The sequence below is a fragment of the Nycticebus coucang genome, chromosome 13, assembly GCF_027406575.1.
Source record: "Nycticebus coucang isolate mNycCou1 chromosome 13, mNycCou1.pri, whole genome shotgun sequence".
Classification (NCBI taxonomy): domain Eukaryota; kingdom Metazoa; phylum Chordata; class Mammalia; order Primates; family Lorisidae; genus Nycticebus; species Nycticebus coucang.
This window is the reverse complement of record NC_069792.1, coordinates 41,304,405-41,329,037: the sequence shown is the minus strand read 5'-3', so window position 1 is coordinate 41,329,037 and position 24,633 is coordinate 41,304,405. Positions and strand designations below refer to the sequence as shown.

Here is a 24,633-nt window from a genome sequence, read left to right as displayed (position 1 = left end):
CATAGAGGTGAAAGTTGTGGGTTCAGATCCTTTGCAAAGCTGCAGGGGAAAATCTGCAGTCACCAGTCCCAGCTCTTTGGAAAAGGGCTGGTTAACCACAACCTCAAAAACCCCCAATCCAATATCACCTAACATTCTCATCTAGCCAAATGGTGAAAAACAATCATGGAGCAGAATCAGCATAAAAACTCTGGCTACATGAATAATCAGAGCAGATCAACTCCCCCAAAGAACAACAAAGCAGCCACACCAGAGGATCCCATTCATAAACAAATGGCTGAGATGTCAGAAATCGAGTTTAGAATTTGGATGGCAAGTACAATTAACAGAATGGAAGTAAAGTTGGAATTAGAAATTCTAGGAATAATTCAAAAGTTGTCTCAAGAACTCAATGAATTCAAAGACAAAATCATCAAAGATTTGACACATTGAGAAAAGAAGTTGCAGCCTTCCAAGATATGAGAAATACAGTAGAATCCCTCAGTAACAGAATGGAGCAGGCAGAAAAAAGGATCTCTGACATCAAAGACAAAGGTTTTGAATGCTCCCAAATGCTCAAACAGGAAGAGAAGTGGAGAGCAAAAATGGATCATTCTCTCAGAGAGCTCTGGAATAATTCCAAGAAAACTAATATTTGCCTTCTGGGAATTCCTGAAGGCAATGAGGTTGCTTCAAAAGGACCAGATGCTCTATTCCAAGAGATAATCGAGGAGAACTTCCCAAACATTACAAGAGATTCTGAAATTCAGATAGCAGACAGTTTCAGAACCCCAGCATCACTCAACTCAAATAAAGCATCTCCCAGACACATTATAATTAACTTCACCAAAGTTAATATGAAGGAGAAAATCCTGCAAGCAGCCAGACATAAAAGAAAACATAACCTATAAGGGGAAGAATATTAGAATGACTGCAGATCTCTCTGCTGAAACTTTTCAAGCCAGAAGAGGATCGTCATCTACCTTCAGCTTCCTAAAACAAAACAATTTTCAACCCAGGATTCCGTATCCAGCTAAACTGAGTTTGATTTCTGATGGAGAAATGAAATACTTTAATGACATTCACATACTAAAGAAATTTGCCATCACTAAACCAGCTCTCCAGGATATTCTCAGACCTATCTTCCATAAGAACCAGCACAAACCTCCACCACAAAAATAAACTCACTCAGAAACTTTTGATCAAACTCCAACTTCCACAGTGGTGAAAGGATTAAAAATGTCCACTGGCTTTTCAAAAAATTTGACACCCAAAATATTACCAGGCTTATCACTACCCTCAATTAAAGTGAAAGGCTTAAATTGCCCTCTAAAGAGGCACAGTTTGGCTGACTGGATACAAAAACTCAGGCCAGATATCTGCTGCATACAAGCATCTCATCCTACCTTAAAAGATAAATATAGACTCAGGGTGAAGGGATGGTCATCTATAATTCAGGCAAATGGAAATCACAAAAAACTCAGGTGTTGCAATTTTATTCACAGATACAATAGGCTTTGAACCAACAAAAGTAAGGAAAGATAAGGATGGTCACTTATTTGTTAAGGGAAACACTCAACATGATGAGATTTCAATTATTAATACATATATACCCAACCAGAATGCTCCTCAATTTGTAAGAGAGACTCTGACATGAGCAACTTGATTTCCTCCAGCACTATAATAGTTGGAGATTTTAACACACCTTTGGCTGTGTTGGATAGATCCTCCAATAAGAAACTAACCAAATAAATTTTAGGCTTAAAATTAACCATTAACAGTTGGATTTAACAGACATCTACAGAACATTTCATCCTAACAAAACTGAATACACATTCTTCTCATCAGTGCATAGAATATCCTCCAAAATTTATCACATCTTAAGTCACAAGGATAACCTTAGCAAATTTTAAAAAATATAAATTATTCCTTGTATCTTCTTGGACCATCAAGGAATAAAAGTTGAACTTAGTAACAACAGGAATCTGCAAATTCACACAAAGACATGGAAACTAAATAATCTTATGCTAAATGATAGCTGGATCGTAGATGAGATGAAGAAAAAAATTACCCCATTTTTGGAACAAAATGATAATGAAGACATGAACTACCAGAACCTGTGGGATACGGCAAAGGCAGTCCTAAGAGGGAAATTTGTAGCATTGCAAGCTTTCCTCAAGAGAGTGGAAAGAGAGGAAATCAAAAACGTAATGGGACATCTCAAGCAACTGGAAAAGAAAGAACACTCCAACCCCAAACCCAGCAGAAGAAAAGAAATAACCAAAATTAGAGCAGAATTAAATAAAATTGAAAATAAAAGAATTATACAACAGATCAATGAATCAAAAAGTTCGGTTTTTGATAAGGTTGCTAAAATAGATAAAACTTTGGCTAACCTAATCAGAAATAAAAGCAAAATCTCTAATTTCATCAATCAGAAATGACAGAGACAAGATAACCACAGACTCTGCAGAAATTCAAAAAATCCTTAATGAATATTAGAAGAAACTCTATTCTCAGAAATATGATAATATGAAGGAAATAGACCAATACCTGGAAGCAGGCCAGCTTCCAAGACAGCCAGAATCAAGTGGAAATGTTGAAGGGGCCTATATCAAGTTCTGAAATAGCATCAACTATATAAAATCTTCCTAAAAAGAAAAGTCCGGGACCAGATGGCTTCACATCAGAATTCTACCAAAACTTTAAAGAGGAATTAGTACCTATATTACTTAACCTTTCCCAAAGCATAGAAAAAGAAGGAATACTTCCCAACATATTGTATGAAGCAAACATCACCCTGATCCCCAAACCAGGAAAAGACCCAACAAGAAAAGAAAATTATAGACCAATATCTCTAATGATCATTTATACAAAAAATATTCAATAAGATCCTAGCAAACAGAATCCAGTAACACATCAAACAAATTATACACCATGACCAAGTAGGGTTTATCCCACAGTCTCAAGGCTGGTTCAATATACATAAATCTATAAATATAATACATCACATAACAAAATTAAAAAACAAAGACCATATGATTCTCTCAATTGATGCAGAAAAAGCTTTTGATAATATCCAGCATTTTTCTTGATCAGAAGAATACTTAAGAAAATAGGTATAGAAGGGACATTTCTTAAACCGATAGAGGACATCTACAGCAAACCCTCAGCCAATATTGTATTGAATGGTGTAAAATTGAAAACATTTCCACTCAGATCAGGAACAGGCCAGGTTGCTCACTGTCTCCACTGCTTTTCAAACTGTAATGGAAGTCTTAGCCATTGCGATTAGGCAAGAAAAGGCAATCAAGGTTATCCATATATGGTCAGAAGAAATCAAACTTTCACTCTTTGCAGATGATATCATTGTATACCTGGGAAACCCTCGGGATTCAACTACAAAACTCTTAGAAGTGATCAAGGAATACAGCAGCGTCTCAGGCTACAAAATCAATACTCATAAATCAGGACATCAGCATTCATATGTACCAGCAATAGTCAAGCTGAAAAAATAGTCAAGGACTTTATTCCCCTTACAGTAGTGTCAAAGAAAATGAATTATCTGGGAGTGTATCTAACAAAGCACATGAAAGATCTCTATAAAGAGAACTATGAAATTCTGAGAAAAGAAATAGCTGACAATGTTAACGAATGGAAAAACATACCATGATGAAGGCTGGGAAGAATCAACATTGTTAAAATGTCCATACTATCCAAAGCAATCTACAGATTTAATGCAATTCCTATTAAAGCACCCCTGTCATACTTTAAAGATCTGGAAAAACTAGTACTTCATTTTATATGGAAACAGAACAAACCTCAAATAGCTAAGACATTACTCAGAAATAGCAACAAATCAGGGGGAATCACGCTACCAGACTTTAGGCTATACTATAAATCTATATTGATCAAAACAGCATGGTACTGGCAGAAAAACAGAGAAGTAGATGTATGGAACAGAATTGAGAACCAAGAGACGATAACCAGACACTTATCGTCATTTGATCTTTGCTAAGCCTATCAAAAATATAAATTGGGGTAAAGACTATTTAACAAATAGTGCTGGGTTGATTTGGCTGGCGACTTGTAGTCAGTTTTGTTCTTTTTCAAGATTGCATTGCTATTCAGAATCCTTGAGATTCCACATGAATTTTGGGATAGGTTTTGCTATTTCTGCCAAAACCCCCAACTCTTTGCTTAGTTTTAATTGTGTTGTTTGTCTTTTATTGCTCAGTTTTAAGAGTTTTTAAATATATTCCAAATACTCTATCAGATATATGACTTGTGAAAACTTTCTCCTATTCTGCGTGTTGCCTTTTCATTCTCTTGATAGTAGTATTCTTAGAACAAAGGTCTTTAATTTTGATAAAATTCATTTTTGTTGTTGTTGTTGTTGTTGTCTGTTTCTGGGCTTTTGATGTCAAATCTAAAAAACAAATGCCTAATCCAACCAAGGCTACAACAATTGCACTTAAGCGATTTTTGGGTCATCTTCAGGTGACGTTTGTAGATAGTGTGAGGTGGTGGTGCAACTTCACTCTTTTGCATGTGGCTATCTAGTTTTTTCAGCAGTATTTGTTGAAGAGACTCCTCTTGCCTCTTTTGTTTGGTGTTCCCTTTCTGTGTCTGTTCATGTACTTAACGTGACCCACATTTCTCTGAGGTTCTGTTTTTCGTCAGGTTTTCTCTCCCACTATCTCTCCATCAAGCTATCTTTAAGTTCACTGACTCTTCTGCCAGTTCAAAGATACTACAGACCTAGCTCTTCAGTAAGATTGAAATTTCCATTTTTCAGTTCCAAAATTCTTGTTTTTGAAAACATGATTATCTCATTAGTGATCTTTATTTGATGAGCATTGTCATCAGTATCTTTTACTTTTTTTTTTTGGCCGGGGCTAGGTTTGAACCCGCCACCTACGGCATATGGGACCGGCGCCCTACTCCTTGAGCCACAGGCGCCGCCCAGTATCTTTTACTTTTAAAACATATTTTCCTTTAGCTCTTTGAACATATTTATTTCTGCTTTGAGCTCTTAATCTAACAGTTGTGTCCCCAATAGGTTTTGTACCTTCCACTCTACCCCAACCCTGTGTATGTGTCACATGTTCCCATTTCTTTACAAGTCTTACATTTTTCTTTTTTGAAACCTCGACACTTAACATATTACAGCAACTCTAAATATTGATTCCTCTCTTCTATGAGGCTTGTTTTTGTTTGCTTGTCTATTTTCTAAGTAACTTGGCTAGACGTTTTTAGCAAAGGCTATTCCTTGGCAGTATAACCCCTATAATGTTTATCCTGAATTGGTACAGTTTTGAGAATGCAGTCACCCTTGGGACATTAGTTATTGTAGGGCTCTCTTTCTCTCTCCCCTAATCTCTGTTAAGGTCTCTTTTTTTGGCATCACACCCAGGTCCACTAATTGATGACTGCTTAAAAAAAAAAAAGAAAAGTGGGGCATTAATTGCTCCAATTGGATGCAGTTGAATTCAGGTAGGACTTATACTTGGTCATTCTGTTTTTTCCTAATGCAGAAGTGCTCTTCTTAGCTGTCTTTCATTGGTTTTTGTCCAGTAAACCAGCTTACATTTTGTTTCTCTTATGAAGTTACAGCCCCCTTAACAGCTTTCCACTAAAAATTTCATTTTTAGGATACTCTTAGCTTGAGTTTCCCCACATTGTTTCAAAAAAAACCCAATTCCTTTGGAGAGCTTTGGGACAGTTTCCTTCTGGTCAAAATCTCTAAGCCACTGCTCTAGATACTAGGCTGGGGAGTAGGCAGCCTCTGGTCTTGTAGCCTGCCTCTCCTAATGGTGAACATTGAGAGCTGTGGTAAGGGCAATCGGGTTCGGTATTCTTGGTCTGCCCCATCTACGGTGGAATTTCTGTTCTATGCATGGAAGCTTGGTGGGGAAAGAACCCCCTAACTTTTGGCTGTGTTCACCAGGAATTTAGCCTCTGTAACTCTTGAAAGGGATGAAGGCTGCTAGCCCACCTATCCAGTAAGTTATCATATCCTTCGACTGCGAGTGGAGAGGGAGAGGAAACCATCTTCTTGGCTACAACCAGCTGGTGTGGATCATAAAGGCTAAGCTGAGGATGGCGGGGAGAAGGTCTTGACTCAGTGCCACAGGCTTTTGCTCTTAAGAGATTTAACTGTTTTTTCTTGAATGAATGATTCTTAATTTGCTGTATGCTAAGGACAATTTCCAGTGATTTTAAATGGTTGTTTTAAAAATATTTTTCACCAATTATGGTTGTTTTCATGGGAAACAGCTCGCAGAGATCCTTTTGTTGCTATTCTAGAAGTGGAATCTTCACTGTTTTTAAAAAATGTATGAGTGCAAATAACTTCTAGTGATAATGTTCTAGTGATTATAATGTGTTTTAGTTTTTATCTTTAGGGTAATATTATTTGATCTGGTGAACTACGTCAACTTTACTTCAACATAGCTCTATTTCCTTCCCTCAACATCCACATGCCCAGCTATTTTTAGAAACAGGGTTTCACTCTTGCTCAGACTGGTCTCAAGCTCCAGAGCTCAAGCAATCCACCCATGTTGGCCTCCCAGAGTGCTGGGATTACTGGTGTGAGCCACTAACCCACCCTTTATAGTCTTTTATATAAAAATTTACCAACAAACTTAACTCATTACTATCTGGTATAATTTTATTTAAGCCTTTAAGATTTTCTTTACCATTTCTCTTAAGGCAGGTTGGCTAGCAGTTAAGTTTTCTTTAATTTGCAAAGGTTTTTATTTTGTATATATTTTAAAGATAGTTTTGCTGGATGTAGAATTCTAGGTTGATGGGGGACCTCAACCATGTCACTTCTAGCCTCCATTATTTCCAGAGTCACAAATCAGTTGTTAAATTATTTTTCCTCTGTATGAGAGGCAACATTTTCTGGCACCTTTTAAGATTTTCCCTAACGGTCTAACTATAACATGTTCTCTTTGTATTTATCCCAGGTTTTATGAAAACTTGTGTTTATAGGCTATTTTTCATCAAATTTAGGAAGTTCTCCCTCCCCCCTCCCTCTTGACTCCTACTACATGTGTTCGCATGTTTGATATTGTCACATAAATCACAGTATGAAGATTACTTATAATGACATACTCTTCATGAAGAATCTACATTTTTCTGGTTCTATATACTCGAGTTAAAAAATGTGGTACTTACTTTTCCTCTCAGAACAGTAGGGGGGCATGGTACTTAGATTTTTGTTTTGCATACATGCCATAAGATGTGACAAAAGTTAAATAGTAATGATGATTTGGTTATGAAATGAGTAACCATTTCCAATTGCAATAGCAGAATTTTCTTCATGTACAGTGATTAAAAGGGAGAAAGAGGGTGGAACAGCAGTGTTCCTCTCCAGGAACAGACAATATTTATAAAACCTTAAATGTAATTTTTAATAAGTCAAATGCATTATAAAAAGGGGGTAATTATGAGTGACGGAGAGATAGCTATACATGCTTTCTAAAGAATGCCATATCTTTTATAATACAGATTTCAATGCTTTTGGCTACACTTATAAGTACTTTAAAAAAATAGAACTGTATCACCTAAATGAAAACCAATAAATATAATCAGTTCTTCATCAACAAAATAAGGTAACAACAGTAATTAAAATACTTTCCCTTAGATAGTCAAAATACTAATCTTTTCACTTACAAATTAGTAGGCAAATGTGTAATTACCAAACAATGTATAGCAAAGAAACAAGAAAAAGTGTTGTAAATCTAATTATGATAGGTTTTTCTAATACACATAATTATCAACAATTTATTATAAAAACCTATATATACAATACTTGATCAAAAGTTTTAAAAAATATATTCATAATAAAATGTGTAGAAAGAGACATTTCAAAGTCATAGCAGTTACTACTATTACAATATTTAATCATTTTTACAATAGGTCTGCTGGTCCATTTCAATCAAATTTGTTGGCAGAATCATCACATATCTTGCTGAATTTCATTTAGAGCAAAAGCAAGTTGCTTAATTTTCACTTCCATTGCTTTTTTGTTCTTGCATGTTTCTTCCAGAAGTCCACGCATTTCTTCTTCAACTTGAAGAACCTAAATCAGTATGTAAATTTTACATTTTAATTTCTTAAAGAAAATGTATTTTAATTAATTTATTTTTTATTAAATCATAGCTGTGTACATTAATGCGATCATGGGACACCATACACTGGTTATATAGACCATAGACCAGATATTTTCATCACACTGGTTAACGTAGCCTTCCTGGCATTTTCTTAGTTATTGTGTTAAGACGTAAGAAAATGTATTTTAATGATGCATCCTGAAAGAACAAAGTCAACCATTTGTTCTTACACATTTTGGAGTTTAGTAAAATGTAACTTGTTTAAATGGTAATAGGAGATGTATACATAATATATAAAGTACTTTCATGTACATTATCTTAGTTCTCATAAGGTTCTTGTGAAAAAAACACAAGCAATATATTTTAACTCTATTTTAGAGCTTAGAAAATTTGTTGATGGCCATGCAGTTTCTATATTATCACAGCTAGGAAAGAAACATTGTCTTCTGATTTATTCTATCTTAAATAATCACCTCTAAGCAATACCTCAGAATCTTCCCCTGTACTCAATAACTGATTATATTTAAGTTCTGGTGCTATTTCTCCAACTCTTTAACAAACATGTCCCTTTGCTATTCATTACTTCATACTGACAGGATGCCCAACACTCAACTCAGTTTTCTTTCAGTGAAGGGCCTAATCCTAAACTCTATTTTAGTATTACCTGATATAACATTGTTAAACATTCTATAGATTTTTTTTTTTTTTTTTTGTAGAGACAGTTTTACTTTATCGCCCTCGGTAGAGTGCCGTGGCATCACACAGCTCACAGCAACCTCCAACTCCTGGGCCTAGGCGATTCTCCTGCCTCAGCCTCCCGAGTAGCTGGGACTACAGGCGCCCGCCACAACGCCTGGCTATTTTTTTGTTGCAGTTTGGCCGGGGCCGGGTTTGAACCCGCCACCCTCGGTATATGGGGCCAGCGCCCTGCTCACTGAGCCACAGATTTTTAAATAAAACATATGACTGTCAAAACATCTGTTGACTTTATTTATTTTTTAAACTTCTTTTCCCCCCTTCCTTTACAAAATCCATCATTGTCTTTCCTTTTTTTTGAAGTTTTTGGCCGGGGCTGGGTTTGAACCTGCCACCTCCAGCATATGGGGCTGGCGCCCTACACCGTTGAGCCACAGGCACTGCCCTATCTGTTGACTTTAAATAAAGAACTAAATTTTGGACAGGTTCCTATTCCTTATGATTATTTCAAATACCTTATCTCCCTCTTACTTTGCATACAGTCTGGAGGATAATGTCATTTAAACACACACATTGCTTACAATTTCTACATGGAATATTACTTTGCCTTTCTCTTGGACTCTTTTCGAAATGCTGATTTCTGGATCTCTTGTCTTATAGATACTTTAGTTTCTTATTATACTATTTCAAAATTAGGAAAAATTAAAAATTCACAATAATCTCCTAATGTAGATTTCAATAGAGGGGTCACATAAGAACTACTTGTGGAATTTTAAAAATACCTGCATTTGACCCCAGACAGTGACTCATCAAGTCTCTGAGGTGACATTCATGAATGTATATTATTAAAAAGTTTCATAGATGGTCCTAACTTTGTCCCCAATTTAGCATCACCCTATACTCATACTTTGCCAATAATATCAAGATAATAAGTCTGATAATCTTGAATCCTAAATAATAAGGCAGCTGGGCATGGTGGCTCATGCCTATACTCCGAGGCATACTCCTCCGTTTTTGGAGGCTGAAGTGGGAGAATCGCTTGATCCCAGAAGTTAAAGACCAGCCTGAGGAACACAGTAAGACTAAATCTGTACCAAAAAATGGAAAAATTAGTAGGATGTGGTAGCGCATGTCTGCAGGCATTGCTACTTGGGAGGCTGAGGCAGGAGGATTACTTGAGCCTAAGAGAAAGGAAGAAAGAACTCTTTGATAACTTTTTCCAAGTAGTGATGAATTATCTTTAATACATTCACTTTCTTACCCTGTCTTTGTATAACTAAAGAGACTTCTATCCAAGATTGGTTAGATCTCTGGTTAGATACATAGATATATTTTTATCTAACAATCATGGAGCAGGTGAACACCAGAATCAAACTTATACCATGGTGGTTTAATTAGAATTATTTTTTATAATTAATGTAAGTATTATCAACACGTTAACCTGATTTTATGATAGTTTTGGCAACATCCTTCATATCTATTTAGTCATGAAATCATGCTGCCTTTTCTCTTTGTAATTCTCAAAGAGCCAATTTATTTAGTTATAACAATTAACAAGTGATTATCAAAGTATATTTTATTTATAGTACCTTGTAATTTGCAGTATCAATACATTTCTGCTTTTCAGTTGCCAGATGTGAAATTTCAGCCCGATGAGCTTCAACAATTGCATCAACTTGTTTTTTAAAGGCATCATCCATACTATGAAGCTTTTCTATTGCACTCCTTAAAACAATCAAAAACATCTGTGTATGTAAATCTACATGTATAAATTAAGATGTTACTTCCTTTCAGATGGCAGGTTTTACGTTCACACTTTAATGGAAACATAATTCAGTACAGTGAAAATATCAAAGGGCTATTATAGAGTAACTAAAGAGGTAAGTAGTTTACTATCCAATAAAATCTATTAGGTAAACAAGATAGGTTAGGGTAATATCATATTCTAAAAGCTAGAATACTCTGTTTCTCTATTTATTGTGAGTCTGAATATATTTTATAGGTACCTTCACAGATGACCACTAACAATCTTTTTTTCCTCTATGTATTTGCAATGTGATAATTTGATTAGGTTATATTACAAGGGGGTTTATGAGTATGTTTTTCTGATTTCCTAATGCTAATGCTTAACAGATAAAACACATTTAATGCTATTCATAAAATTTTATTTATTTATTTAGAGACAGAGTGCTGTGGTGTCACAGCTCACAGCACAGCAATCTCAAACTCTTAGGCTTAAGCGATTCTCTTGCCTCACCCTCCCAAGTAGCTGAGACGACAGGCGCCTGCCACAACGCCTGGCTACTTTTTAGACACGAGGTCTTGCTCTGGCTTAGGACGGTCTCAAACTCATGAGCTCAGGCAATCCACCCGCATCGGCCTCCCAGAGTAGTAGGATTACAGTAAGCCACTGCACCCGGCCTATTTACAAAATTTCAGTGCTAAAAGTATCTTGAGGCAAAACACTAATTCCTTTACATAAATATGAATAATGCTATTAAAAAAGTCTGGATAGTGAACATTTTCTGGTTGTGGTATACTCCACAGTAATAAAAGATTAAACATTAGGACATGCATTGAAAGCTGTTCTTTTACCGTAGTACTTAATAGCTGTGTGACTGAAGCCAAGTCACAAGCTCTGGTTGAAGTTTTCATAAAACAGGATAATCCTGCTTATTCTGCCAATCTTACAGAATTACTATTGTGTTCAAAATTAGATAGAAAAATGAATCAATCTGTAAATTATAGAAACCTATACAAAGAAAACCTATTAATAATAACTTGTAGGCTTGGCGCTTGTAGCTCAGCAGTTAGGCGCCAGCCACATACACCGGAGCTGGCAGTTTCAAATCCAGCCTGGGCCTGCCAAAAAACAATGACACCTACATCCAAAAAATGGCCAGGCATTGTGGTGGGCGCCTGTGGTCCCAGCTACTTGGGAGGCCGAGGCAAGAGAATCACTTAAGCCCAAGAGTTTGAGGTTGCTGTGAGCTGTGTCGCCACAGCACTCTGCTGAGGATGACAGTGAAATTCTGTCTCAAAAAAAAAAAAAAAATAAATAAATAAAATAAAATAAAAATTTGCTTATCTTATTATAATTTCATTAAATTAAAAATTATATATACCGGCTCGGTGCCTGTGGCTCAAGCGGCTAAGGCACCAGACACATACACCTGACCTGGAGGGTTTGAATCCAGCCTGGGCACGCCAAAGAACAATGATGGCTGCAACCAAAAAAATAGCTGGACGTTGTGGTGGAAGCCTGTAATCCCAGCTACTTGGGAGGTGGAGGCAGGAGACTTGCTTGAGCCCAGGAGTTAGAGGTTTCTGTGAGCTGTGATGACACAGCACTCTACCCAGGGTGACAGCTTGAGGCTCTGTCTCAAAAAAAAAAAAAATTATATATACCAATAACATAAAAAAATCAGGTCTACATTGTTTTGTTATTACTAACACGATAAAAATGGAATGTAAAAGATTCTGAAAATTCTTAGGCTTTATAAACTTTATTAGGGTTTTGTTAATTATAGAAAATAATTGTTTCTTTTAGGATATGAAAGACTCCTAATTGTAAAGCTGGATAGAAAAAGGATAGAAAATTGCAATAGGATTCAAGCCAAGGTCTCCATAACTATTTCAAGGTTAAGTTGAAAGCAAAGTGGAACAGAGTCCATTAACGACAAGTAACTATGCTATCAACCAAAACTTTTTGTAGAATATGATCATACTTTTCTATTACACTGAATTAAAACATAAGAAATCAAATCTCAGGTCCTATTAGATTTGACCTAGTAAGAACCTACTACTAGATGAGATTTTGGGCTAGCCACATTGTATCTATACCAGTCTTTATCTTGACATCAGAACTGATCTTTAAATGACACTGCCTATTTTTCAAGAAACCTCAATTTTATAAATTATTTTAACAAGTCTAGTTATGTAGTATACAAAATAAAACCTTATTTCCTCTTCAATATTTTATGGAATCCACACAAGGGCAGTTAGGCCCACATTTTCTTTTCTCTCTTTAAAATCAACTCTTGGGGGCAGGGCTTGGTGGCTCATGCCTGTAATCCTAGCACTTTGGGGGAGGCTGAGGTAGGTGGATCGCCTGAGCGAGTTTGAGACCAGCCTGAGCAAGAATGAGACCTCCATTTCTAAAAAAATAGCCAGCTGTAGTGCCTGTAGTCCCAGCTACTTGGGAAGCTGAGGCAAGAGGATCGCTTGTGTCTAAGAAGAGGTTGCTGTGAGCTATGATGCCATTGCACTCTACCAAGGGTGAAAGAGTGAGACTCCATCTAAAAAAGAAATCAACTCTCTAAGGTTGAGGTGGGTGGATTGCTTCAGCTCAGGAGTTCAAGACCAGGCTGAACAAAAGTGAAACCAACCTCATCTATAAAAATAGCTGGGCATTGTGGTAGATGCCTGTAGTCCCAGCTACTTGGGAGGCTGAGGCAAGAGGATCACTTGAGCCCAAGAGTTTGAGGTTGCTGTTAGCAATGACGACACCACAGCACTCTACCAAGGGCATCAAAGTCAAACACTCTGTCTCAAGAAAACCAACTCTTATTCTCAGTTTATGCTGGGATTGCTATCTAGATTGGCTCCAGCCTTTTTGGACACTCAATGATTTTCTCCTCTAAATTCCATTTATGACAACTACACCCAGTCCCTGGGTTACAAAGTTGGACGAGGTGCATTTACCTATTACCTATAGTTGCCCGTATTTGTACATATGAGTTATATGTAAGTCAGATTTTTGTAACTCAGGGACTGCCTGTAAAAATATCACTAGCTGCATTTAGTTTTAAAACAATATTATAGCAATAAAAACAAAATACTTGTACAGCAATTACTGTGTGTCAGGCACTTTCATACAAGCCATATATACTCACAACACACATACACATATATAAAAGTTCAATCTTACATCTAACATTGAAAGTAGGAACTACTACTATTTTCATTTTATAGATGGAATAGAAATAAAGTTCTTGGCAAATAACCATGTCCTACATGTTTTTTAGCCCCTCTTTCTTCATTCATTTCACCCATCATTAGTGCTTATGATTAAAGAGATCCCACATCCTTTAGACTTAATGCTTACTTTTGTAGTTCAATACTTTTGTCTCTTTCCTCTTTAAGTTTCCTTTCCTTGTTTTCAAATTTTACTTTCACGTCTTTTACTTGTGATTCAAGATGACACAGAAGCTCTCCTTTATCCTGCCACTTCTGATTAAGTGTACTAATATGAAAAGAAGTAATTTTAAAAGTAAGTTGGGTATACGAAATTATTAAGCCACACTTTTATATATTTTATATATATATAAGAAATATATATTATATAATACCTGTAAGCATTTCGAATTTCTTCAAGTTCTAATTCCTTTAGTTTCAATTGATGTTTTAGTTTTTCTTTTCTTTCATTGTGCTTTTCCAATTTCTCAAGTATACTATCCAGCTGAATACATTTTTCCTCAAGTTGTTCTTGATTACATTTTTCTATTTCAGTGATCTTTTCTTGTAATATTTTGATCTGTTCATCTTTTTCTTGTAAACACTTTAAGGAAAAAAATTAGTACTTTATTAACCTTAAATCTTAAATGCCTCCTATTCTGGTTAATTATGTATGATTTAAATTATAATTTAAGGATATTTTAAATACATAAAATACTAATTTTCTTGTGACCCCTAATCTTTTATTGATAGAGTATTTACAGTTATTCTAAGGCCACAATAAAATTCTCCATAAAACTCAAGTAAAATTCATTTCAAATTAATGAATATCATATAGAACTTTTAACAGTAAAGAAGCAGATATTATAAAAGGAAATACATTGACAGTCTGTCCTAAATTCTATAACAGTTGGGAAACAATGAAATGAGTATTTCTGGATAGTTTAATCCACAGATTTTTAAACATGTCATTTGTTCTTTAACCAAAATGTCAAACTTACATCTTTTAATTTTCTAATAGTTTGAGTTTGGTCTTCTATGATTTTGCACTTTATTCTTAATGTATCATTATTACTTTCATTTGTCTTTCGCAGACATTCATTCTCTCTACATAAACTTTCAATTTGGGCCTCCAATTTTCCACGATTTTGGGCTAGAGTAGATCCTAAGGAACAAATATCATCAGTTACAAACTTTAATACACCTTGAAGGTTTTGTATTTTATGAAAATTTAACAATGTACAATACAGTAAATAAAAAGAACTAAATAAAGAAATAAAACATAATTGTATAATATGAATAGTTAAGAAGTAGTGAACAAAAGGGCCTTCTAAACACTTGTGCCTATTTAAAAACTTTTTTTTTTCCTTTTTTCTTTTGGCCAGGGCTGGGTTTGAACCCACCACCTCCGGTATATGGGGCCGGCGCCCTACTCCTTGAGCCACAGGAGCTGCCCGCTATTTAAAAACTTAAAACCACGCATAGAGTCAAGAACAAGTAACTCAGATATGTAATACTTCATTCATGTTATGGTACTCAAACAGAGTCATATTTTTAATTCCTACAGTAGCCTGGGTGTGGTGGCTCATGCCTGTAATCCTAGCACACTGGGAGGCTGAGGCAGGTGGACTGTTTGAACTCAGGAGATCGAGACCAGCCTGAATAAGAGTAAGACCCGTCTCTAAAAATAGCTGGACATTGTGTTGGGCGCCTATATTCCCAGCTACTCAGGAGGCTGAGGCAAGAGGATTGCTTGAGCCCAAGAGTTTGAGGTTGCTGTGAGCTATGACACCATGGCACTTTACTGAGGGTGACAAACTATGACTGTCTCAAATAAAAATTCCTATAGAGAATAAATAAGCAATGCTCCCTTTAAGACCACCATCTAGTTATTCGTAATTTTTAAGGTTATCTATGAATGGCATAAAACGGTATATATCTCTTTATTTCATAGTGATTAGAAAGGCACTAGGTTTAGCTAAACCTGAAGGTGTTTTCATTCATACACTGCTTCACACTTCTGCATGTACAATAAAATGCTCCAAATGAGGAAAAACTTAAATGTTGCAAACTGTACAAATTACTTAAAATCACTGTGTAAGACTTATTTTTAACAATCTATTTAGCTGTAGAACATGGTTAGAAAGGTGACCAAATTGTGATGGAAGGAAAATAAAAAGAAAAGTCAGAACTATAATTTCCTAAATAGTGTAATAAATTATTTCCCATTTCCCAAGGGGACTTTATTATTGTTTGGCAAATACAGTCAAATTAACAGTGACACTTTCAGATAAGTGTCACCATTTTCTTGGCATCTCTAGGCAGAGTCAAGTTCTTCCTGTTTGAGTTTCCTCCAGTACCCAACTTTGTAATTTTAAGAATAAGCTAACATTTTCCCTTTAAAAATCTGAGAATTTTACCTTGTTGTGCCAGCTCATGTCCCCATACTTTTCTCTCAGACCTTAAACCAATAATTAGCGATTCCTTGGCTGCTAGCTCCGAAATAAGTTGCATTTTTTCGTGCTTCAGAAGTTCTATTTGAATACTCTTTTGCTTGTCATCTTCAATTAAAATTCCAAGGGTGTTCATTTGATTCTGTGTATTCCCCCCAAAAATTGGGGAATAAAAGCAAAGTAGTTAATCACTTATTTTCTATATTTTGCATTTCATAATGAGAAAAATATTACACATATCCAGAGTAAATAGGACCAAATTTTATACCAAAGTTTCAATTTTATTAAGTAAAGATAAATATATTTAAGGAAATAAAAGTCAAATTTTAAGAGGACACTCTTTTAAAGGTTCTGATTTTTAGTCTAAAATTGTAAAAGAGCAAATATAGTTTTAATACTCAAAATTTTTCACCGTTTATTATCAAGTATAAATTACTTTTTAGTGTTTAAAGTAACAGCAATGAAGATATTAATTTAAAAATTATTATAGCTATGTAGATCTAAGTATATCTACTAGTAACACACCACAACAAAACAGTAATCCAAGTGGTCTTTCTTAAAAAATGGTATCATCTTCACAATACTTGCTGTGTTACAACTGACACCTACTTAATTAACATGCTTCTCGAAAAAAAAAAAAAAATTTTTTTTTTTTTTTTTGTGGTTTTTGGCCAGGGCTGGGTTTGAAACTACCACCTCCGGCATATGGGACTGGCACCCTACTCCTTGAGTCACAGGCACGGCCCTGCTTCTCAAAATTAATCCACTTATTTTACTTAAATACTATTTTAAGATAAGCAATATGATCTGTGAAATTACGACTTTAAATATCCTTAGTTATACTACTTTTTTCATATACATCTCCATATTATAGTATCATTTAAAAGTTCCTTTTCTGTACTTTCTAAAATCATCACACTTGAGAAAATGATATAAAAAATTAAAAAGGAAATGCAATGTTACAAAGCTTTACCTGTAAATTTGCGGATGTTTCTTGTTTCAATTTGGAAACTTCTGCAAGTTTTGTTTTTTGCTCTTTCACCATACAGGTCAGATCTCTAATTAAAGAGGAAGACTCATTTTCTTTTCGCTGAGCCCAAATAAGAGCATGTTTGCTTTTTGCTAACTCAGTTGCAACATTTTCAAAACCATCTTTAACCTATATTTCAAAATTACATCATAAATAGCAGTTCTCTAAATAATTAGAAAATATTTGCTTCTGGAAACAATTTATAGCTTTTATTTGTGTAATCACAAAGTTTTAGCAAATAAATAAAATTTAGAGATGATTTGTTCTAATCTGTCAATACTAATTTCTAGATGATGAAACAAAAGACCCAGGGAGGTTATATATTCGCCCAAAGTCCCCTAAGGAATTGGTGTCAGTTCTAAAACCAAAACATACTCATTTAACAAATATTTACTGAGGGTTGCTGTATGCCAGACATTGTTGTGGGTGCTGGAATGCATAAATTAAAACATAGATTAAAACCTCTGCCTTTGTAAAGCTTACATTCTAGTGTAGTGGTTCTCAAACTGTGGGTCGCGACCCCTAAGACCATCAGAAAACACATCCTGCATATCAGATATTCACATTACGATTCATAACGGTAGCAAAATTACAGTTATGAAGTAGCAACAAAAATAATTTTATGGTTGGGGTCACCACAACATGAGGAACTGTATTAAAGGGTCGCGGCATTAGGAAGGTTGAGAACCACTGTTTTAGTGGGTAGAGAGTGACAATATAACAACCAGGAAAATAAACTATATATCATGTTAGATGATATTAAATGGTTGGGCAAAACAATATTAGAAATATATGAAGTGTGGGAGATACAGGTTCAATTTTGAGTAGTATAATTTTTGAGAAAGAAAACACTGGACAATGGTTGAATGGGGGCTATGTGACCTGAATGTTCTAGGCAGGAATGTCCCCGGGATGTTGAAGGAATAGGAAGAAGGCTGGCATTACTGGAGTGGCATAAATGAATGGGAGGATAGTAGCAGAGGGTTAGATTGTGAAGCATTTTGAATATCACTCCGAGTAAAATGAAGGGACACTGGAGGTCTCTGACTTGACTTACATATTAAAAGAACATTCTAGCTACTGTGTATAAACAGAAAGTTGGGTGGGAGGCAAAGATAAAGCAGGAAAACCAATTCAAAGCTCTTAATATAATACAGGCAAGAAACAATGTGAGTTATGGTAGAATTGCAGTAATAGAGGTGGTAAGGAATGGCCGGATGATAAAATCTCTTGAGGCACTGCATGTGGAGGGTCAGAGAAAGAGGAGTTGATAATAATTGTAGTGTTTTTTGTCCTAAGCACGGAGAAGGATGGAATTGTCATTAATTGAAATAGGAAGACTGTTGGCAAGTAAAAAGTTTGGAGGAGAGGGATCAGTGATTTCGTTGTTAAATAGGTGGTTAAACATACAAGCTGAAATTCAGGCAAAAGGTCTAGGCTGGATATATAATAAATAAAGCTGGAGAAATTCACCAAGAGAATGAGTGTATTTAGACGTTTAAGGACTGAAACTTGGGTATTCCAAAAATGAAATTTTGAAGAACGTAATGGAAACCTATAAAGGAAACTGAAAAGAAGTAAAATAACAGAAAAATTAAGAAATGTGATATGTTAAAAACCAAGTGAAAAAAGAGTATAGAGAAGGACAAAGAGATCAACCCTGTCAAATGCTGCTCCTAAGTCAAACCAAATGAGTAATTGATGACTTTCGTAGTGTGGATGCTCATTAAAAAAATCCCTTGTGGCTTTGACTACTAGAATAAAACTAGAAGAGCAAAGAAGAGAAGAAACAGTAAATACACATTGTTGAGAAGTCCTGTTACAAAAGGAAGCAGAAAAATGAGGTGGTAGCTAAAGGGGAAAGTGGAATTAAGGGAGTTTTTTCCAAGATGAGAGAAATCACAGCATGCTTATGTATATGTTGAAGGGGAATAATCCAGTAAAGAGTAAACATAACTAATGTAAGAGTGAGAAAGACACACGAAGCCATAGTCTTGAGTAGGCGAGATGAGATCTAGTGCGTACCTGCTGGGACTGGCCTTAGGAGCAAGATTGTTAATCTATGGTAGGAGTTACACTTTTTTTTTTTTTGTAGAGACAGAGTTTCACTTTATTGCCCTCGGTAGAGTGCCGTGGCATCACACAGCTCACAGAAACCTCCAACTCCTGGGCTTAGGCGATTCTCCTGCCTCAGCAGCCTCCTGAGTAGCTGGGACTACAGGCGCCTGCCACAACGCCCGGCTATTTTTTGGTTGCAGTTTGGCCGGGGCTGGGTTTGAACCTGCCACCCTCGGTATATGGGGCTTGCGCCCTGCTCACTGAGCCACAGGCGCCGCCCTACACTTTTTTTTTTTTTTAAAGAGACAGAAAATAACCTATTTGAATTTATAGGCCAGGCCATATGTCTCTGTTGCAAGAACTCAACTCTGCTTTGGTAATACAAAGCAGCCATAGATAATATGTAAATAAATGAACTTGGCTCAGTTCAAATAAAACTTTGTTAAAAAACAGGCAGTGGGCCATATCTGGCCTGGGGGCTTTAGTTTTGCCAATGCCTGCTTTATAGTAATAGGAGGAAATTTAAGTTTCCCAATTTCTATTCTGGTACTCTCTTTACCATTTATAATCTTACTTAGCTTTGCAACAACCAAAAATTATGGCTATTATTTATTTGCAGAAACTGTAGTCCTAAGAATCTATGTAATTTGCTTAAGATCATATAGCCAACATGTAAATACAGCTAGGATTCTAAAACAAAGTCTTCTCATTAAATCATATCTGGCTGATTCTGTTTTCAGTAAAGAGCTAGATGCTGATTCTTACATCTTGAAATCTTCTGGCTTCAACAGTTAATGCAATGCGAAATTCATTTTCTAGTTCCACATACTGCTGGTTTAATACATCAATTTTATCTTGGTATTCTTTTATAACTTGCTCATGCTTTTTCTCTTCTTTGGCTATTTCTTTAGCTAAGGCATCCTGAAACTCTGCATCATTAAAAAAATCCCTTGTTTCAAGTTCTTTCCTGGAATAAAAAATAAAAACCAAAGGATGTTTTCTTAAAAAGACAAACTTTTTAAGTCTTTAAATAGTTCTTAATATTCTATATTTCCTATTGTTAAGATCAACTTCTCATTTTCAAATTAAGAAACTGGGCATAGGTAGGTACAGAAAGAATATGAGTTTTATTTGATGTGTATATAATGGTGCTGGGGATAAGAGGAATATGCGGTCTGATGATTAATTTTGCAAACTCATCCAAGAAAAAGTGCTACATATCTCCCTGAATATCACTACAGTCATCTCTGAAGTACTCCCGTTCGGAAGCTATGTGCCCATGCCAGTGCTTAGTCCATCCTTCAAAGAAATTTTTGAACTCCTTCTGGAATAACCATCAGAGTTGTTAATGTATGGCAGATTAAAACATGTAAGAATAATGAATGCCACTCAACAAGACACCACCACACATCAACAGGAACACAGCTGTGAGACACTGGTATACCGAGGTTACAAAACCTTACCAAGCTGTCTACGTATGTGCTGCCAACCTAAGTGCATGGTGGCAGGTTCACAAACTTAACTGTCAGACTTTGTACAATGACAACTTTGATGGTCATTCCAAAATTTCTCTGAAGGGTAGACTAGGCACTGGCATTGTCTAGTCCACTCTACCAAAGGGGAGTACTTCCAAAGTGACCACAGTGATATTCAGAAATGAGGTATGTATGGCTTTTTCTAGGATCAGTTTGTGAACTTAATTATCAAACCTCATGTGTCCAATCTTAACTAAGAGATAGCTCAGAATCATTTTATGGCTTCTGAAATTCTTTAGGTACCTTTGCATAAGCTAAGTTCTGCTTTATCATAGTGACTACTCTGGCTGAGTCTATGATTTATAATACAGTCTGACTAGCATTGGTGGTTGGTTAATAGAAAAAGTCAGTTAAAATATAAAATTACTAATGAATTTTTTGCTATTGGGCCAGTTTTTTAAAAATTTAAATATGAGTTCATTCTTTAGCATTTTCTATTATTTTTCTTGCATGATTTAAATCCATAATGCAACAAAATTCATTATTCCTAGTTTTGGTTTCTTTAAACTGGAATGAGAACTTAAAAGATATTTGTTAAGGAAACTAAATGCAAGATGCTAGATTTTATGATTATTTCCCTCCCCATTTTTTTTTGTAGTGACAGAGTCTCACATTATGGCCCCTGGTAGAGTGCCGTGGCCTCACACAGCTCACAGCAACCTCCAACTCCTGGGCTTAAGCGATTCTCTTGCCTCAGCCTCCCGAGTAGCTGGGACTACAGGTGCCCGCCACAACGCCCAGCTATTTTTTGGTTGCAGTTCAGCCGGGGCCGGGTTTGAACCCGCCACTCTTGGTATATGGGGCTGGCACCTTACCGACTAAGCCACAGGCGCCGCCCCCTCCCCATTTTTTATAGTTATTGCTCCTACATACAATGACAGTTTTCCCCAGAGCACCAAAATTAATTTTAAGCATTAAAATTTTGTATAAATAAAAAAAAAAATTGGTTTGAAAATACATACAATTAACCTATGGCAATCACACAATTCAACTGGTAGGACAGGAAATAGAAGTTTATTGACCCCTGCTTCAGAGGAATAAAGAATACTAATTTAACAAGTAACTACTTGTTAAAAGTTATCTCTATATATGTATAATGATCAACTTTTGGTTGGGTTTGGAGAAATGCAATATAAGGTTTGTTGTAAGTCCAAACCTCAAACTCAGGTAACAAAGTCACCTACTTGTTCTTTAAGTTCTTGCTATAGAACTGATTCTAATGCACATGTTAACATGGTAATTTCCATGAGCTAATTCTGTCAAACTTCCAATGCTTAATGACTATCCTTAAATATGGAGGGGAGGAAGGAACCAATACCCTTCTTTTTCTATTTTTAATTGTCAATATTTTCCTAGTGCAGTTTTTATTTACCTGTGTTCCTGCTCTTTCAGTGCAAGAAGTTCATGAAGCTGTTGTACTTGTTCCTTTTCTTGATGAAGTGAAGTTCTAAGTAAGTTTATTTCTCTATCAGCAGCTGAAGCTTTGAGCTCTACCTCCTGAATAAGTCTTATCTAAATAAAATACACACAACTATAGTATTTAGATAACAATGTCCCCTGTTATTTTAATGGCAGTTCCCATAAAAAAGTGCCTTCTAGATGATAGGACTTACTTACTAAGCTGATTTTCGAAATTTATTAAATTGATGATGTTATAGTCACACTAAGTACAGTCCTTGGAAGCAACAAAGACTTATTAGCATTAATGACTGCCTACTTGTACTACATATTTTAATAATGATTTCCATCCAGAAAGCATGAGAATGAAATTTCTTCAAGCCCCCACAAAGACTTTTAAAAACTAGCTCTCTCAGAATAGAAGTCTAACTACTACTATTTCTACCAACTTTTCTTTTAATTGCTTTGGGTAAGTGCTAGTAGCCTTGATTTGGACACAATTCAATAGACTATTATCAGCAGTTCTCAATCTGTAGGTCGCAACCCCTTTGTAATAATGAAAATACATTGTAGCATTAGGAAGGTTGAGAACCACTGGGCTATACTGTTAAAATTTAATTTTTGTATATAGCCTACCACTTTTCAGATTTACTAAATGGTACAGTCTGTTTCAAGATAGAAGTTATGAATTTTTGTTAATCTGTGTCCCTGATACATTAAAATAGAAAAATACCTGTGCTGCCTGCTGCTGCCCTCTTTGTCTCTCCATTTTTTCTAATGCCTTTTCCAGGGTTCTTAAGTGTTTAAGATGATCCTCTTGTTGATCTCGTGCTTTCATTAATTCAATAGTTAGTTTTTTAATTTCATTTTGAAGTCTGTGCACCATAACTTCAAGTTGTGCTTTGGAATTTCTCTCTTTAAAAATAATTTCTTTTAGCCTAAAGTAGAAATTATGTGGTGTTAAGTACACTACCTATGTAAAAATGATAAAAACTGCAGTCAGTGTTAAAACTTACAGTAGAGAAGAAAATCTGAAGTATGTTTCTAACTCTAATTACAGTAAAAACTAGCTGAAAAACAATATCCTTTTCCTCCATCCCTGAACCCAAAAGGGAAAATGACCTACATAACCAAACTTTATCTTATGTGAAATTCAATAGCAGAACTTTACTAAATACCTAACTTGTTTCAAGTGCTAGACATTGACTTAAAAGCAAGGAAGATGAATAAGACACAATCTTTGTCTTGTAATAACTCTGAATCTAGCAGAGGGAACAGGCATGAATACATTTATAAAGCTGTATGACAAGCTAACTGCAAGTCAACTCTGAATTTCCCTCTATCTAACCCAGACACCAAGTATTAATTCCAGCTTTGTATAGATTAGAACCCTTTAATATAATGGAAAACTCTTAGCTGGTTTAGATAAAGAGGAGAATTTACTGACCCACATAAGCAAACTTAAAGGATAGGGATATCCTTTATTCTGAGGGATCACTGAAGCCCAAAACAAGAATACCATCAGGACTCTCTTTAAAGGATGATTCCCTAGAGGCTATAGCTTCAGTTTTTCCTCCTTCAGGCATCTTTATGTATGGGGTGGGGTGGGGTGGGGTGTACAAGTATCTTTGGAATCATAGTCCAACAGCTCTGAGAACCAAACAGGGAAGATTTCCTTTCTCTAAGAAGAGTTTTCGGAAAGGCTCTGATTAGTCCAATTAGATTCATATGTCTACCCTATGAATGAATCACTGTGGCCACAGGCTAAGGCATGTTTACCCAGTTTGGGTCAGGTACTCACTTATTAACTAAATACTATAAGGAAGGAGGCAGGTGGTTGATGATATACTACCAATCCAGTGTTTACAAAAGGGACAATGACAAAGACACAACCTCCTGAAGTAACTACTGAGCTAGTAATTATTCAAATGTGTATTTACTGTAACTTATAAATCACATTTAAAAAATGTATTCATCAACTTCTGTACTATGGTCATTTCTCCAGTTCTCATCCCTTATCATCTCTCTTCTTACCTTTAATGACTAGTCTCCAAAATGGTTTTCCCTTGTTCACTCCCTCAACTCCTGCTTAGTATGTTATAGGAAAGAGAGTTGGACTACATGCTGGATAGGAGCAGAGACACTCAAGACAAGCAGAACTGGAGCAATTACTTAAGCAAGAGATAAGGGCCTAAGCTAAGGTAATAGTTTTGGGATACAGGAGATAGTAATAGTTCAACATAGTTTAAGAAGTAGAAAGAAGAAGAGATCAATACCAATTGGCTATGGGATATGAGAAACAGCGAAAAAATAACTCCAAGTTTTTTAGCTTAGGTGGCTACCTAGATGCTAGATAAAACATCAGTTATTAGGGCCAGGAATATATAATAAGGAGGAGGAAGAGT

At 35.7% G+C, this 24,633-nt stretch overlaps 1 protein-coding gene across 7 annotated transcripts in view; it reads right to left on the bottom strand.

Annotated features, from left to right (window-relative positions):
- Positions 1 to 7,379: 7,379 nt before the first annotated feature.
- The window catches only part of LRRCC1 (leucine rich repeat and coiled-coil centrosomal protein 1), a 36,327-nt gene continuing 19,073 nt past the window's right edge, over positions 7,380 to 24,633 (bottom strand). For 5 of the 7 annotated variants that reach the window (XM_053559118.1, XM_053559115.1, XM_053559117.1 and 2 more), the window contains 10 exons: positions 22,962 to 23,166; positions 22,203 to 22,342; positions 20,061 to 20,262; positions 17,181 to 17,366; positions 16,175 to 16,349; positions 14,756 to 14,919; positions 14,150 to 14,358; positions 13,906 to 14,043; positions 10,388 to 10,523; positions 7,380 to 8,071 (listed from right to left, as the gene is read on the bottom strand). In XM_053559118.1, the coding sequence (XP_053415093.1) occupies positions 7,949 to 8,071; positions 10,388 to 10,523; positions 13,906 to 14,043; positions 14,150 to 14,358; positions 14,756 to 14,919; positions 16,175 to 16,349; positions 17,181 to 17,366; positions 20,061 to 20,262; positions 22,203 to 22,342; positions 22,962 to 23,166 (1,678 nt within the window). In that variant the 3' untranslated portion in view covers positions 7,380 to 7,948. The remainder of the gene's footprint in view (positions 8,072 to 10,387; positions 10,524 to 13,905; positions 14,044 to 14,149; positions 14,359 to 14,755; positions 14,920 to 16,174; positions 16,350 to 17,180; positions 17,367 to 20,060; positions 20,263 to 22,202; positions 22,343 to 22,961; positions 23,167 to 24,633) is intronic. The other 2 variants (XM_053559116.1, XM_053559119.1) reach the window with 2 other exon arrangements.